Source organism: Staurois parvus, unplaced genomic scaffold (assembly GCF_062004578.1).
Source record: "Staurois parvus isolate SC_StPar_1 unplaced genomic scaffold, SC_StPar_1.0 ptg000089l, whole genome shotgun sequence".
NCBI classification, from domain to species: Eukaryota; Metazoa; Chordata; class Amphibia; order Anura; family Ranidae; genus Staurois; species Staurois parvus.
In genome coordinates, this window is record NW_028317885.1 from 3,664,533 (window position 1) to 3,682,714 (window position 18,182).

At 38.5% G+C, this 18,182-nt stretch overlaps 1 protein-coding gene across 1 annotated transcript in view; it reads left to right on the top strand.

Moving 5' to 3' along the window:
* FBN1 (fibrillin 1) overlaps positions 1–18,182 on the top strand; it is a 374,110-nt gene that overhangs the window by 313,717 nt on the left and 42,211 nt on the right. Inside the window, exons 41-47 of the mRNA XM_089670326.1 lie at positions 3,142–3,300; positions 4,706–4,777; positions 4,866–4,991; positions 6,716–6,838; positions 12,619–12,744; positions 14,439–14,555; positions 16,253–16,381. Coding sequence (XP_089526452.1) covers positions 3,142–3,300; positions 4,706–4,777; positions 4,866–4,991; positions 6,716–6,838; positions 12,619–12,744; positions 14,439–14,555; positions 16,253–16,381 — 852 coding nt within the window. The remainder of the gene's footprint in view (positions 1–3,141; positions 3,301–4,705; positions 4,778–4,865; positions 4,992–6,715; positions 6,839–12,618; positions 12,745–14,438; positions 14,556–16,252; positions 16,382–18,182) is intronic.

An 18,182-nucleotide genomic window follows, 5' to 3' on the forward strand; every position in this document is an offset into this window, starting at 1 on the left:
CCAAGCTGGCATTATGGCATTTAAGGGTATGTTCTAAGTTGTTTCCAGCAGTGTAGCTCAGTCAGCTATTGAGGGGAAACCAAAACAAAGAGGGTCATTTAAATCTTTGTTCTTCTGTGTTATGGAAAACACAGCCTGCATGGGTTTTGTGGTGTTACTGTATGCTTTGGAGTCCATAGAATTTGGAGCAGCATTTAGAATTTAGTGTACAGCATTTCAACACAATATGTGATATGCCCAGCAAATAGAAACTCAGGCAAGGAAATCCAGCAGAACATGTGCTTAATCATGTTAAAAGACACATGCATTTTTACTTTGCATAATGTGAATCCAGCTATAATGGCATGGAAAACCAAGGTGCACAGCCCTTGGCTGTTCCCAATTAGCAGTGTAGGATGTGAATCTAAGCTACATTTATTTACACGGGCAGCCAATGGGAGAATGCAGGGATGAACTGAAAAATGGATTAAAGACAGCAAGACACAATCTAGTCCCCCTAACTGTTATTCGTATATTTGGGTTACTTAAATATAAATACAGCAGTTTATCAGGTCAGGCAAGCCAATTCTTCCATCAGTACATGGGGTTTGCAGTTTTGATTGTTCGGTTTTTATTTTTGTTTGCACGTCAGATTGAACCTAAAGATAAATTCCAAAAATATTATTTTATGTGTAAATATGTTTATGGGATTTTCCAAACCTCTAAAACTCATACCCACACGGAAGAAAAATATATTTGAAAAATATTCTTCCCAAATATATTGCCATATATTTGAAATGCTACAATTTTGGCCATATTCAATATATTTCAAAATATGTTTCAATAAAAAAATAAATAAATAAATAATTAAAAAAAAAAATACACATACATACACACACTGCATGTTGAAATGCATTTTTATTACAAAATATATGAGAAATATTTTTAAAAAGTACATTTCAAACATACTGTATGTCTTTAAAAATACAAATCTACATTTTTGGAATGCATGTACAAATATTTTTAAAATATATGTTAAAATTACTTTTTTATATGTTAAAAAAAATCTGAAGAATATATTTAAAATGTATTTTTAAAATATATTCTTCAGATTTTTTTTAACATATAAAAAAGTAATTTTAACATATATATTTATATATATATTTGTAAATGCATTCCAAAAATGTAGATTTGTATTTTTAAAGACATACAGTATATTTTAAATGTATTTTTAAAAATATTTTTCATATATTTTGTAATTATTATTATTATACAGTATTTATAAAGCGCCAATGGTTCGCTCAGCGCTGTACATTACAAAGGGGGACAGAACATGTGACAGAACAATACCAATACAATGCAAAACATGAGGGGATTGAGGGCCCGGCTCTTTCGAGCTTACAATCTAGGAGGGAGGGGATGGTGGCACAGGAGGAGATAGCTGTGGGGGATGGGGTGGTAGGAAGAGTGGAGGAGGTCGGCAGGTTAGCAGGGGGTGGGGTAGGCTTCCCTGAAGAGGTGGGTTTTTAGGGTGCGCCTAAAGGAGAGGAGAGTAGGTGATAATCTGATGGGTTATGGCAGGGAGTTCCAGAGGATGGGTGACACCCTGGAGAAGTCCTGGAGGTGGGCATGGGAGGAGGAGACCAGGGAACTACCAGGGAGAACCAGGGAGTGTGCGTGCTGGGCGGTACTTGGATATTAGGTCAGTGATGTAGTACGGGGCAGTATGGTGGACAGCTTTGTACGTCAGTGTTAGGATTTTGAATTTGATCCATTGCGCAATCGGAAGCCAGTGGAGGGATTGGCAGAGGGGGGGTGGCGGAGACAGAGCGGTTGGAAAGGTGAATGAGTCTGGCAGTCATATTCAGGATCGACTGAAGTGGGGATAGCCAGCGGCGAGGCAGGCCAGTGAGGAGGGAGTGGCAGTAGTCGAGTCGTGATATGATGAGGGAGTGGATGAGCTGTTTAGTGGTTTCTGGGGTTAGGAACGTAATAAAAATGCATTCAACATGCAGCATATATATATATATATATATTTAAATATATTTTGAAATATATTGAATATTGCCAAAATTGTAGCATTTCAAATATATGGTAGTATATTTGGGAAGAATATTTTTAAAATATATTTCAAATATATTTTTCTTCTATATGGGTATAAATGTTGAAGAATTAAACAATTGCGTCCATTCTGGATACTCACCAAACCACATCTGCTAAGGTTGGGAGTGGACACACCTACACAACATGCCTCCCGCTAACTGTCAATGATCATTAAACAAAACAGACACAAACAACATTTTCAAATGGAGTCATTAACATTTTAGTGGCATATTTTCTTTGATCTCTCTCTCTGTGATCACTGAGATTAGCATGAAGGTAGCAAGTCATGTGCACAAGATATCATTTCTCCACCATATGAAGAACTATAAAGACAATAATATATATCATACCCCATCAATGTACTTTAATAATTTATTCACTATTGTAGAATATTTATATGAATTATTCAGTAAGCAAGTTTTATGATATCATTATTATTATTAGTAGTAGCAGTGTTAGGACTAGCAGTAGTGTTATATTTGAAATTTGATAATAAAAAATGAATGAGTTGTTTGTCCTGCAAGTGAAAAATAAGTGATGTATTCAGCAGTGTGATTAAAAGTACACTTTATAAGTAAGGAGTAGCATACAGCCCATTCCCTACAGCTTCTCTCTTATCCACATTAGTCTCTTGACCCAGTATTTACGCAGCAGATGATTTCATTTACATTAGTATCCACAGATTTGTTGAAATAACAGATTGTGGTTTGCCAGATCTATAAACAGTTATGAAAGTACATCCAAGAATATGTAAAACTAGGAATATAAATAGAGACAGGCTTTATTAGGATTACATTTCTCAACCAGCATTAAGTACTCACACCTTCACAGTAATAAAATGTACAAAAGGAGGAATTTACATCGCACATCATGTATTAGAAAGGATTGCCCTTTACAGTGCAGTTTTCTGCTATTTCACCTAAGAAAATATTTTATCCTCATGCTGGTTGTCATGCTTTCTTTTAGCCCCTCATCATATTAATAATAATAAACAGCTGGATGATAAAGTGGTTATAAAGTTCATGAAGCTATTATTTTTTTCATGATTTTTATTGTTAGACATGAGAAGAAGTTTGTGCTTCAGAAATTATTATGCTGACAATCAGACTTGTGATGGAGAATTACTTTACAACATGACGAAAAAAATGTGTTGCTGTTCCTACAATATTGGGCGCGCTTGGAATCGACCTTGTGAAGAGTGTCCATTGCCGAGCACTGGTGAGTACGATGTAACTTTTGTGATGTCTTCTAATAATACACAGTTATATACACTCCCCTTCTACACTTGCTTTGCATGGGAACACAGTTTTAATCATGGGCTTGAAATGTAACCAAACAGACTTTGAAAACATAAGATTGTCAGTGCCAGGAGGATGAGATTTGCTGAAACCAAAGAGTTTTTGGATTTTCAAAGGCTAGAATCTCCAAAGGTTATGGAGTGAATGGGCTAGGACATAAGATGCCTCATTAAACTTATTGCTTGAAGACTTTGACTCTGTTATCTAAAAAGTATGCAGACAAGGACTTCCAACTGTTCCTCAACTTTCCTAACATACATACTCGTTCCGTGGCATGGAAGTGCTCAGGTCAGTTGATTAGTATAACGGAATGAAATAAACATTTTCAGAAGGAGGGCAGCAGTGGGAAGGATATAAATTTCCTTCCCATGCAGGTTTACTTTAAAGGTACATGCATGTCAAAATGAAAAGTGAAACTTTGAAATTCTTACAGGAAGCTTAGCCTGCCTATTTTCTACTTCAGTTTTTTCAAGCAATTTTTCATCATTGTGCCGCAGTACACCCCAGTCCCCTTTGTCTTGTGATCCTGGAATGCGCGGGCTTGAGATGCTATAACATCAATTACAGGATTATTGGGAAAGCCTCCTGTGAACAATAAAAGCTGAACCTTGAGACACCTACAGGGAGTACAGACAACCTGCTCAGTACTTCAGTTTATTATCCAAGCATAACTGAACTGTAGTGTATCAGTACTGCTTTGTCCTTTTGTGAATAACCTGGTGATCCAAGAATCCCCTGCATAAGAGCTAATCTCAAACACACACCTTTTAAGCTCCTTGCTGTCTTTCATATACAGCCTGATGAAAGCAAAACTCAGTACTAAGAGGTCTTTCCCTTTTATCAATCACATTCAAACTTGCATTGGAAGTTTTAGTGAGATTGGTAATAGAGGAAACACAGCTTAAGCACAATGAAGTACAATTGTACTGCACTCCTACTTCCCTGTTAGATTGCCTGTGAACATCTTACTACAATGGATCACACAGAAATCAGATTAAGGTAGACTTAGTGAATTTATTACACAATTGGGCTGTTTGCTGGATAGCATTGGTAGCTCATTGGTTTACTTTTTCTTACTGTTTATAATTGCTTTTTAACATTTGTGGATCATGGTTTTGCTGCATATTTCAGGACCATTAATGATCCAATAAGAATAAGCCTGCAACAGTAGAATAGGGAGTTTTGATGAATGTTCAGTTTGATTGATCAATCATTCCTCCAAAGAATATGTACTAGAAAAGAATGCTCTTTGGAACAAGGGTTCATTCTATATTGTTAAAGCAGTGAATGGTATGCCAATCTAATTTAATAATTTTCCTTTGCAGATGAATTTGCTGGACTTTGTGGAAGTGCTCGTCCTGGTTTTGTCATTGATATCTACACTGGACTGCCAGTTGGTAAGTTGACCATTGATTAACATGAAGATTAAATAACTTATGTAGAGCGTAGAGTGCTAGAGCTAATATGTCCCATTTGTTCCCTTAGATATTGATGAATGCAGAGAAATTCCTGGTGTTTGTGAGAATGGAGTTTGTATAAACATGGTGGGAAGCTTCCGATGTGAATGTCCAATGGGATTTTTCTACAATGACAAGTTACTCATCTGTGAAGGTAAGAAGACATTTAGCTGGTTTTCTTATGCACAGCAGTACAATGCTTTTTCTCAAATGGCTGACAGGGATCACGTCTAAGCTCTGGTATGCCACTTAATTTTGTAGACATAGCTATTACAGAAACCTTAAACATTGTAAATATCACTTCTTTCATCTCCAAGGAGGTTGCTTGGCAGTGGGAATATTATTAAACAAGGTGATATTTTAAGCCCCCTTGTTACAAAGCAGTTTGGAATCTACTGGAGAAATTTAAAGTGTCCAGAAGAAGCTTTTGGCTATACTGGCACCTGGGCTTGTGTTCTCAATTCTTTGATAGGGTGTCATTGAGGAACATATTGCCACTGGTTTTGTATAATTCCACACAACGGTGACAATGCACATGTCCTTTTCTGCCCTTCCTACAGCCTTTATGTTCTTTTTCAGGCACAGAAACCTAACATGTTTCGAAAGCTTGCATCTTTAGGGCTCTTGCCCAGTATAAATTCTATACATTGACATTGAGGTTTATTTACTAAAGCTGGAGAGTGCAAAATCTGGTGCAGCTTTGCATAGTAACCAGTCAGCTTTCAGTTTTTGTTTTGTCAAAGCTTAATTGAACAAGCTGAAGTTAGAAGCTGATTGGCTGCCATGCTCAGCTGCACCAGATTTTGTATTCTCCCGTTTTAGGAAATCAACCCCATTAGTGGCTGTGCGCAATGGGCATACAACAGCACTCCTGTAAACAGTTATGTAGCATACAGGCGCATTCCAAGTATAGAAGTTGGGTGACAAAGGCTATCCCCCAAACTTCAGTCTTCTGCATTGATCAATGGCTAATACAGTACAACATTCTGCTTCTGCAGTTGCACCTAAAAAACAGTTGAAAAAAATGCAGAGACTGTGTTCCCTTTATAGAAATAGTGTAGTTTTACCCATCGTATGAATTTTTAGGTTTAAGTGATAATTTTAAATAAATGATGATGATTTATTGGCTGTAACTTTCATTTAGCAGAAGAAGGCTTCTTAGTGCCGTAGTTTTTTTTTATGCCACATATACCACTGTCTCGATGCCATCACACAGATCAGAGCAGTCACCCAACAAGCAGCGGTGCTGGAACATACAGCGTACACTAAAAAGAAGCACAGTGTGTTTTCCCCAAAGACTTCCAAAACCTCACCTATCACTATCACATCAACAACTGCTTAGCTGTGAAAATCCGAAACCTAAACCTCTAAGATCCCATGCTGTAAATAAACTGGTTGCATATTTGCCAATCTGTAAACACAGCCGAGGCTTACAGGGGGTAATGGTGCCATTCATAAAGTTTCTGTACAGACAGAGCAGCAGTCACTGTGGAAAGAGGGGAAAATGCCCTAACTGTGAAAGCAAACAGGACTCCAAAGGACGATAAACAGGATACTTATTCCACTTGCCTCAACAGGAATGTTTGATGTAACACAGTGCAGTACATATTAGGACTTCCCTGCAGAACAGAGGCAATAGGTCAGGTTCTGTGATCTTAGCCATGTACCTGGATGAATAATGAATCGTTATCTGTTTCAAACAGAATGCTGCAATACTCCAGATTATTACTTGTGGATCTACGAAGCAGATATTTGTGTAGGATAAAAATCATTATGTAGGATGTCAGCCATTTCAAATCATTCTAATGTGTTCCTGCACCCTATTATACCGTTTCTGGAGAGGAGTAGGATAAGATATGTGGATTTTTTTATTTACAGATATTGATGAATGCCAGAATGGCCCAGTGTGTCAGAGGAATGCAGACTGTGTTAATACAGCAGGGAGCTACCGCTGTGACTGCAAACCTGGCTACAAGTTCACACCCACAGGACAATGCGTCGGTGAGACATTATGTAACATGTTCAACTGTACTGAATAAACTTGTCCTGAGTTCACTTCACAGCATCCACTTCTGTAATGTTATTTAACCAATCTTATCCTTGTCAGACTGCCATTCTTTTTGTTCTTTTTCATCCTACTGTTTTTTTATGTTTTCTTTTCTTACTATTCATATAATATAAAACCAGAACTACATTTGAAAAGAAGTTGAGTCATTCCTAAGGCTCGCTTCTGTAAATGTTTAAATATATTCAAAAGCAAAATCTGTTTTTTCAGAATGTGTGCCATCACCAAGAATTACAGAAGTCCCATCACCATCAAATTTGTTTTTCTTCTTAAATGAGCTTTATTCCACAGAGACCTCTTCCAGTATGAAACCCACTGAAAGAGAAAGATCAGGGCCTGGGAGTGGTGTTTCCAATACACTGTTCTCTGTATAATAAGCTTTAAAAAAGTGGTGATAATGTGGCTTCTTCCATTATTGGATTGCATTATTGAGACTAGGATGGGCCGCTTGTAGCCAAAGCACCTACAGCAGTGGAACTACAAGTCTGCCATGCCTGTGGAACTACGAGTCTTGAATGGTAGCTTTTGCTCATGTTTGGCAGCATGCCTCACTGTATACAGTTTTGTTGAGCAAATTGATATTTTTTGTGTTTTCAAAATGTCTTACCTGGAACACCTGCCAGTAGCAGCACTTTCTGTTGCAGGCTGAAAACAAAAGCATTGTCAGCCTGGCATGCAAGCTCCTTCAGGTGGCTGTTGGGCTGCCTATCAGGTTTATCAGATAGGCAGCCTAATGTCTAACTACAGGAGCTTACACTGCAGGCTGACAATTCTGCCTCTTAAGATCCCCAGATAAGAAACTTTGCAATAGATTTACAAAAAAAAATATTTTGCTCAAGAACTGTATACTGGAAGGCATGATGCTGAACCTATTGAAATACATGGGGGTTACATATTGGGGTTTACATGCACGTTAGAAGAAAAATCATTTGATAATGCATTGCCTATTGCATCTTTGTAATGGTACTATTTGAGTGGGCATTTTATCACCCCATTTAAGGCTATGTTGTTGTGGTGTCTTTTTTATTCAGGTTTGTTATCTGTATAGAAAATTAGGTATAAATTAAATTCATTTCATGTCTTCACACTATTTTTATAAAACAACTAGACTGTCATTTTCTTATACATTGTAGCAGCATTAAACTCTACAGACCTAATTATCTCTTTTAGTTGTTAGACAGTGGTGATTAAAACTGCATTTCAACTGTATGCAGTCCTCGACATACAGTATGACAATATTGAAACCCTTTCTATAGTTATTTGTCCCTATTCTAACCGTGTTATGTTATTATTGTACATTCAAAACCAGAAGGCACCAGGGACAGTATGCTATGTATTTCATATTTAGTATCACTACTGTATTGTATAACATGCCAATCAAAGGCTTAAAGTAGTGGTCTCCAAACTGCGGCCCGGGGACCGGATGCAGCCTTTTGCTTGCCTTTATCCGGCCCCTGAGGCACTTTTCCTCCCACTGATAAAAGACACTATTTCTCCCACTGACATCAACAATGGTGCATAATTCCCGTTACTGACATTAGCAAAGGGACCCATTGACACCAACAATGGAGCCCTATTTCTTCCACTGACACCAACAGGCCACTATTCCTCTCACTGACACCAATGATGAGCCACTCAAACTGACACCAATGATAGGGCACTATTCCTCCCACTGACACCAGCAATGGGGCACTATTCCTCCCCCTAATACCAAAGATGCATTGTTTACTCCCACTGACACCAAGACAATTTCAACTCCCAATGGCCACAGACCGGCCCCCCTAAAGTCCGAAAGACAGTAAACTGTGCAAAAATTGTACATGATTACAGTGAATCTTGTGATTCTTCTTGAAGGATCTAGACACTGCCGCCCCCCCCCCCCCCAATTGTTGAGTTTGTATCAAGAAGTGAGCATCTCTCTCATCCCTTTCGAGACACATGCCCATGGCACATGCTTTATAGCACATGCTTTATAGCACATATAGCACTGACAGCAACACACCTATTTTAAAGGAAGCTTTCACTTTCAGCAATCTTGAGCTGCTACTCTATAGTCAGATACTAACATTGGTTTCTATAATGCTGTTCAAACATCTTGCCTATATAGTAGTGAGTTTAGGATCATGCTGCAGATAGCTGCGTTTTTCAGTTGACAGCAAGATTTAAAGTAATGATGTACACTTTTCCTTAGTGACACAGGATTATGCCAAGTAGGCATTGATTTTGCCAAATGATATGTTTCCTATTAGGTAGCAGTCTCTGGATATTTCTACAGTCTAAAATGAATTACCAATGGCGTTTGATTTATTATTGAAAATATTCATTGGTCTTCCACATCTTAAGAACAAGCCCAACTGAAAAAAAGTATTTTTGGCTCTAATCTTCATTCACCTGGCTAGAACTCCATTTTTTATCACCAATACCAGATAGCTAAGGGAATCATTGGGCTTCTTTCCCAGGTGTCTAGGCTCAGGAATAGCGAGGCCGAAGAACTCACAGTGCAGTAAGAATTGCTCTGCTATCAACACGAAGGAAAACTGATCTATGTTGCTTAAAAGATGTACTTCATTTCACTCTAGATCTGTAAAAGGAAACTGTATTTTTCCAGCCATCATCTCTCTGTAGGGGCAAGCCTGTTGTTTCTGCCCTTTCTCCAGTACTATTGTGAAAACCTTTTGTGTATTGGGTGTTGTTATAAACTTGGTCAGGAATACAGTGAGGTGGTTGTATAAAGATGTTTAAAGCTTCTCTCAACCACTATTGTAAGCAGCTTACTGGAACAGGAAAGCGGATGAATTATCAGATGTAAAGAACAATATCACGGATCGCATTGGCAGTCCATACACTTTCCTGCCATTCTCTACACATTCACTTGATAGCTGTTAAGTGAAACAAACCTGGCTGGTTCTTGGCACATTGCAAACATTGCAGGAATATATAATACTCTTATGAGATTCATTTTTGTAATGTAAGTAAACGGTGCTGACTAGTATAGATTGGCTTTAGGTTTGTGTTAAGTTTTGTTTTGCTAAGACTACATGGAATACGACTCAAAACATCTTCTACTTAAAGTGGTTGTAAAGACTCAGGGTTTTTTTCTACCTTCATGCATTCTATGAGTGAAGTAACCAAATATAGCCAAAGTATAAACTGTGCTATAGTGCTACACCAACAAAAAAAGAGAAATATACAGTGATAACTGGTGCTGCTGTTCCAGTGTGTTACACTAGTACTAAACTGTAGATTATATACAGCACTCAACAGTGTGAATAACTAAAATTAATAGTGTCCATCCAAATGACTAAATTAATCTTCAAGTGACTTCAGTTCATAATTTGCATGCTTGTTCTTCTGAAAGGAATCCGTGCTCAAACCACATGATAAAGTGACAGGTGCTCTTTAAAAGTGCTCTTAAAAGGTGCTTTTCTTGTAGTGACCCCCTTAGTGACCGCACTCACCAGATTTGGTGGACCCTTTGCTTTCACAATGGAGTTAGATAATGCTTTATCTGGTGGTGAATGTCTCTTTCCTTCTGATGTCCTGCTGCTTGTCAGTCCTTCCATTCAGCCATGTTTTTAACAATAGATCTCCTTTAAACTCCTGGGTACCAAAAGGAGAGAGGATGCCCTCATAGTGTAATACTGCCTTTATTATAAAAATGTGTAACTTATTGCACTTACAATTAAAATAATACAAAAAGCTTAAACCTGCCGTGCACGCCAGGACATTCTCGGAGCTCCGCTGATCGCGTGCATTCCACGGACAGGATGTGACATCACCGGAAACTGGGTGTTCTGTCACATCCTGTCCATGGAACACACGTGACCAGCGATCAACTCCGAGACTGTCCTGGTGTGCATGGCAGGCTTAACCTTACTGTTTTATGGCAATTGTAAGTGCAATACGTCACACATTTTTATAATAAAGGCAGTATTACACTATGAGGACATCCTCTTTCCTTTTGGTACCCATATGAAGGTTCATTTGGACATTAAGATGGACACTATTTATTTTATTCATTCACACTTTTGAGTGTTGTAATATAATTTTTTGTTTATGCATGAAGATAAAAAAACCTGTGTGCAGCAGCCACCCCAGACCCCCCAATACTTACCTATCGCAATCCAGCAATATGCACAAGAGACTCGGCTTTCTGGGGACTTTCCCTCCTCATTGGCTGAGACAGCAGCGAGATCCATTGGCTCCTGTTGCTGTCAATCAAAATAGTTAGCCAATGAGAGAAAGGGGGTGGGGCCAAGCCATGGCTCTGTGTGTGAATGGACATGGAGAGCAGCGGTTCAGGTGCAAGTCTGCTTGGGCGTACCCATAGCAAGCTGCCTGTTGTGGGGACACTTAGCAGGAGGGAGGTGCCAGGAGCGCTAATGGGGAGCCCAAGAAGGGGAGGATTGGGCCTGCTCTGTGTAATACTATTACACAGAGCAGGTAAGTATGATATGCTTGTTATTTAGTGACTGCAGTGTCTTGGAAATAATTTATGACATAGAACTGTAAACATTGGGAGTATTCCGGCAGGGTTCATGGGACAGGAAAGGCCTACAGGTATGGCATTTGCATTATTATTTCTTATCATCACCTAATAAATTACCTCTAGCAGGGCTGCTTCATTAAATCTCAAGGAAAGAAAATAGGCAGTTGTTTATCGTAGCAGGAGTCACCTTTCATTTTTTGCAAAAATTAAACAAAAGTTCTGTTTGGTTGCTATGGTCTGCAACTTTCTTTTGAGCTGATTTTCTTTTCTCTGTTTAAAGGAATCAACTCAATTGAATTGATAGGAGCAGATGACTCAATGTGCACCAATAGGGCCTCTTGCACATGGGTGTCTGAGCCTATGCAGCATACATTCCGGCGTATTTTCATAGACATGAATGGCTGTTCTCAGTTGTTGTTGGATACACACTGGTGCTCAGGTAAACACAAGTATACGGTAGCTTACGGGCATATGCAAAAAATGTAAACTTTTCTGTTTTTTGCATACCGCTTCATGTTGTACTCATGTTTACGTGAGTGCAGGTGTATACCAGAGTACAGCCACACACAGCCATTTAAGTCTATGGGCAGGTAATGCAGCACCTCCGGGTAGGCTTTCTGGGTAGGAGAAATACACCCAAATCTTTGTTGCTCAGACGTTCATGTGAAGAAACCCTAGTTGCCTAGCAATCCAGATATTGTTTTTAAGGTAGGAGGAAAATATAATATTTGTTACTGTCTTTAAGATTTTTTTGTCCCAATGTAAAGGAACATGATCCAGTAGTTAAACCGAGCTCTTTGCCAATGCTCTTTGTCTGGTTTTCCTAAACCTCTTATAAAAAAAACCTCCAAAAACAAAACACACATCTGGTCCCTGGAACGCTTCATTATTCTTGTTGATCACAACAAAGACATGAAGATATCATTAAACAAAAATTAGCAACATGTTTATTCTCATGATCCACATTTCTGGTTTCATTATTGAAGAACTGAGCATATTTACACAAAGTGATTGGGGGGAATCAGATTTGTTTGGAAGAAGGAAAGATGACATTCTTTGACAAATCATGTACGCCTGTTTAACATTTCATTGTCTCTATTCATATTCTTTACACCTAGATAAACAGCGACATAAAATGTTACTAGTTTGCCTGCTATTTGTGTATCTACATGTAATGTAATCGGAACAGATGTGTTTGTCTCACCATTTTTCTTTTGTCTCTTACAGACCGCAATGAGTGTCTGGAAATTCCAAATGTCTGCAGCCATGGAGAGTGCCATGATAAGGTTGGGGGATATTACTGTGTGTGCCACAACGGATTTAAGACCAATGATGATCAGACTATGTGTCTGGGTGGGTACCAAAAAGCTTGGCTGATTGTTATGCTTTCATGCATATTCCAAGTGATCATTATCAATTTAGTAAAAGCAATGACAAGCTAAACAGTACTGCAGGATAAGTACTTTTATTGGTTTTTATAGCTGTCATGAAAACCAGAACATTCAAAACATTTCACATCTCAGTAAAGATCACAAAAAAGTTGGCTGTACATTGGAAGATCACTAATGAAATGATAGAGATCAGCATATCTTTGTAACAACTGCTGAGCATCCAAATGTGTTACATTTTTTTCTCAGTCTGTCTCAGTGAATGTACCATATGTGTGAAGGAAATGACCTTTCTTGGATACCAGCTTCATCCATGTCTAATGTTTCAATTTTGTGTTAAAGCTGAAGTTTAGGTATGCATATTTTTTGTATGTTGCATTGATCCAGATAGGACTAGTGTAAGTATGCATGTCCCATACCTGGCTGATTCCCATAGAAGCTGGAGATCGCTGTAGAAGGCACCACTGCCGAGCGACTCTCCTGCACTGATCCAGATAGGACTAGTGTAAGTATGCATGTCCCATACCTGGCTGATTCCTGTAGAAGCTGCAGATCGCTGTAGAAGGCACCACTGCCGACTGACTCTCCTGCATTGATCCAGATAGGACTAGTGTAAGTATGCATGTCCCATACCTGGCTGATTCCGATAGAAGCTGGGGATCGCTGTAGAAGGCACCACTGCCGACTGACTCTCCTGCATTGATCCAGATAGGACTAGTGTAAGTATGCATGTCCCATACCTGGCTGATTCCTATAGAAGCTGGGGATTGCTGTAGAAGGCACCACTGCTGAGCGACTCTCCTGCACTGATCCAGATAGGACTAGTGTAAGTATGCATGTCCCATACCTGGCTGATTCCTATAGAAGCTGGGGATCGCTGTAGAAGGCACCACTGCTGAGCGACTCTGCTGCACTGATCCAGATAGGACTAGTGTAAGTATGCATGTCCCATACCTGGCTGATTCCTATAGAAGCTGGAGATCGCTGTGGAAGGCACTACTGCCGAGCGACTCTGCTGCTGCTTAGTGACATCACAATCTCCACCTTTGCAAATGAAAATTATTCTCTGAATGATGTCTATGCCAAGCAAGTAACCTTCTGTGTTCACTAAACAGCAGGGCAGCCGATCGACACAAGAAGCTAGCACCAGTCACTGTAGTAGTGATGCCCACTACTGTGATTTCTGGCTTCCACATGGATCAGCTAGGTTTAACACATGCATACTTACATTAGTCCAAGCTGGGGAAATGTAACTGTACAAAAATATGCATACCTAAATCTTCAGCATTAAGACTTCTTTTTCAAATAATAGTAAAGATAAAATTACACTACTAAAAGAATGCACTTTGCTGGTTAGCGATGACGTTTATAGGCCCTTTAATCACACAAGCTGTCATGAGTTACAGCATTGCTCAGCAAAAAGTCCATCAAACATTGAAAGGTAGAGGGGGTCCCAACCTTCTGTGGAGGTCTCCAGAGTCCCAGCTTAATAAATCAATACAGACACTCACAGTGCATAGTTCTCGAGACACAGAATGTATCCAAAACATCTCTTTTATAAAAAATATCATGTATATTGTGCAATTAAAGAATAGAAATGGATACAGCATCTGAACACAGATTTCATACTGAGTCTTACTGTTTCTTTTCCCTTTATAGATGTTAATGAATGTGAAAGAGATCCTTGTGGCAATGGAACATGTAGGAATACAATTGGATCTTACAACTGCCGCTGTTTCGATGGGTTTATCCTGTCACACAACAACGATTGTATAGGTAAGGAACGAACAAGTAATTATGACTGGTGTCAGCCCAGTTTATCTGGGTGATGGAATCTTGGCGCTGCATTCTTTCAGTGCAAATGTTCCCTTCTGTTGGCATAGAAGCTCCTGATTCTGGGTGAGTTGAATATGCAACAGAGTAAGGCATATTAAGTGATAGCAATTCGTTTACGGGTTAAAGCTAAGTTTAGTTGTTCAGCAGTATTTGGCAGCATAGGGAAGTGTCAGAACGTCTGCCAGCTTTTACTGCCGTCTGTGTCCCAAGTGGGAATATGTGCCATCTCTATCTATATGTGCTATCTCTATCTATCCCATATGGAAGAAAAATATATTTGAAATATATTTTAAAAATATTTTTCACAAACATATTGGCATATATTTGAAATGCTACAATTTTGGCCATATTCAATATATTTCAAAATATATTTCAATAAATATATATATATTGAAATGTGTTTTTATTACAAAATATATGAAAAATATTTTAAAAAATACATTTTAAATATACTTTGTGGCTTCAAAAATACAAATCTACATTTTAGGAATGCATTTACAAATATATGTAAAAATATAAGTTAAAATGACTTTTTTATATGTTAAAAAAAATCTGAAGAATATATTTAAAATATATATATATTTATAAAATATATATTTTAAATATATTCTTCAGATTTTTTTTTTTTTAAATATAAAAAAGTAATTTTAACATATACAGTATTTTAAAAATATCTGTACATGCATTCCAAAAATGTAGATTTGTATTTTTAAAGACATACAGTATGTTTGAAATGTACTTTTTAAAAATATTGCTCATATATTTTGTAATAAAAACGCATTTCAACATGCAGTATATATATATATATATATATCTATATATATATATATATATATCTGTTTATTGAAATATATTTTGAAATATATTGAATATGGCCAAAATTGTAGTATTTCAAATATATTTTTCTTCCATGTGGGGTGTAAAGGCTACTCTATCACACTAGGCTACAAGTTACTCCTCACCATAACTGAATATGTCATTTATAGCCATAACATCAAATAAAACATGTCTATATTATATACACTATCTATATACACACATCCTGCACAAAACATCACTGTCGAGATATTTCTGCCGACAACTGTACTTCAATGGTTAAAAAGTCAGCACAGAGGCAGAGCGATCTCCGTGGTCCTCACAGGAAGAGCTCCCTTCTTTCCCCCAGTCTAGCAAATATTTCTTTTCGCCTACACAGAGTTCAGCACACTATTTTTTCTTTGAAGATCATCCAGATATTAATTGGGTAAAAGAAAATGACCCATTCTATTGTTTTTGGATAATGTTATTCTAATGACAAAATGACTATGACAAATTGGCGTTACAGTTTTGTAGACTAGTGCGCCACTTTTATGGTTGCAGCCAGAACACATTTGTAGGTCGGCTTCTGATTTTATAAAAATGTAGCAGTTACCCACAGAGTGGAATAAAACACAGACAGTTTGCTTTTCACACCATGTAGGTTTTCATTAAATATTGCATGATTTAATGGTATGATAACACTTTGCTGGGTGCTACATTATATGTCATAATAAAATCTATATGAAAAGCTGCTGGCACATTTTAACAGACTGTTTTTTTTTTCTGGTTTTTTTTTTTTTTTTAATATATCTCTTCTGACTTCTTTTGTTTTCCTACAGATATCGATGAATGTACCACGCTCAATGGTCAGTTATGTAGAAATGGGCAGTGTGTCAATGTTATCGGATCCTTCCAATGCATCTGTAATGAAGGCTATGAAATGACATCCGATGGAAGAACATGTCTAGGTAAGGTTAGCATTTTACTTAAAGTGATTTTGAAGGTTCCTCTTTTTGTAATTCTTTCCCCCTCCTGTAACATTATTGGATATAAAAAAAATATTTCTGGTCTTTCAATACCTTATTTTGAATCTTCTCTTCGTCCTGCTTTTGCTCGCCTAGGCAAATGGCATAGGCTGCGCTCCCATTGACTTCTGGGATATCAGCGTCACAAATCCCACAAATCTTTGGGCGAGGTAACAAATGGCAGAGCAGGCGGGCAGAGAAGAGGGCGGGCAACAGCTTCCCTGTTGTTTCCAAGTTGCTATAGCTGCAGGAGCGAACTTCCACTTGTGCTGCCATTGCTATAGCAACTTGAACACAAACTATATACTTTTTATAGGGTGCAGCTCCAAAATATAATGTGAAAACAATCAACAAGTGAATAGAAAAGAGAAATCACAAAAAAAGTATTCACCATGAACCTCAAGTGAATATGTAAGAAAGTGTCCCTTTAAGAGCAAATGTCATATAATGTAATAAAATAAAGTCCACTAATTAAATCCACGTGTTTGTATATTCCTTCCACTGAAATAAAGAATAATGACACCACTGTGGTATTCAGTCACCATCAATGCACACTCACCGACTCCTAAGCTGCATGTATGTAAGCAGCAAACAATGCATGTAAAGCTTGAAGCCAACAACTTCTGTAGGACTTCATTTATAGGAGCAGAGTGAACCTCCTCTTCAGAAAACCATCCACACTTAAAGCAGAGTTCCACCTTAAAAAAAAAAAAAAAAAAAAAGTCAGCAGCTACAAAAACTGTAGCTGCTGACTTTTAAAATACAGCCACTTACCTGTCCCTCGGTCCAGGGGTGTCCTCACCACCGCTGGTTTCACCGGCTGTCTTCTCTCCCTGGTGCCGGCATCTACAGTGTGGGCACCCGGCTGTGACAGCTTGCGGCTTCACAGCCGGGTGCCCACTGCGTATGCGTGAGAAGCACTGTGCTTTGTGAATGGCCCCATAGTCTTCTGGGACCTGTCACGTGTCCCAGAAGACTACGGGGAGGGAGGGGGGAAGGACAACTTCCACTTCCGATCGCCTAGGCGATTGCGGCAGAAGTGGGAGTGGGTACCTGTCAAATTCAGTTACCTGCTCCCCAAAGGTGCCAATCCTTAATGAGGAGCGGGGGAACAAAGCATTAAAGCGGAACTTCCCCTTTTGGGTGGAGCTCCGCTTTAAACAGATTGACTCCCAAGTAAGATGGCCACCGGTTCTGGAAACAGAAGTGGCAACACATTAGCACGTGGCTCCGCCCCAACGTGTTTCATGCAATAACACATCTTCAGGGGACACTACCTTTATTGATTGTTTTCACATTATATTTTGGAGTTGCACCCTATTAAAGTATATAATGTGAGAGGTCTATGTATATTGACCTGCATTGCTAGCTGCCAACATTATTCACTCTAGTGCTGACTTCTAGTCCTTAGCGCTCAGGCATGTGATTTAGATGGCAAGGACGGGCAGTTAATTCAGATCTCGGGAGACAACGGTTGCAGGCTTCAGCTGCCCTTACTGAAAATGGGTGCCGGCAAAGCACGGCTGTGTGCTGATAGAAGATTCAGTGGGAAATACAAATAAAAAAAAAAAAGTGCCTAAAAATCATTGCCAATATCTTAGGCTGCTGCAGGTTTGTTTTTCAATATTGTTTAAAGCAGTATTAAACCCCAAAACCAAAAATGTAATATATTGCAGTTTACCGATCATTAGATATGGTGGCTGCATTAACTTTCTTTTTTTAGGCCTTTTCCCTCTGTTTTCAC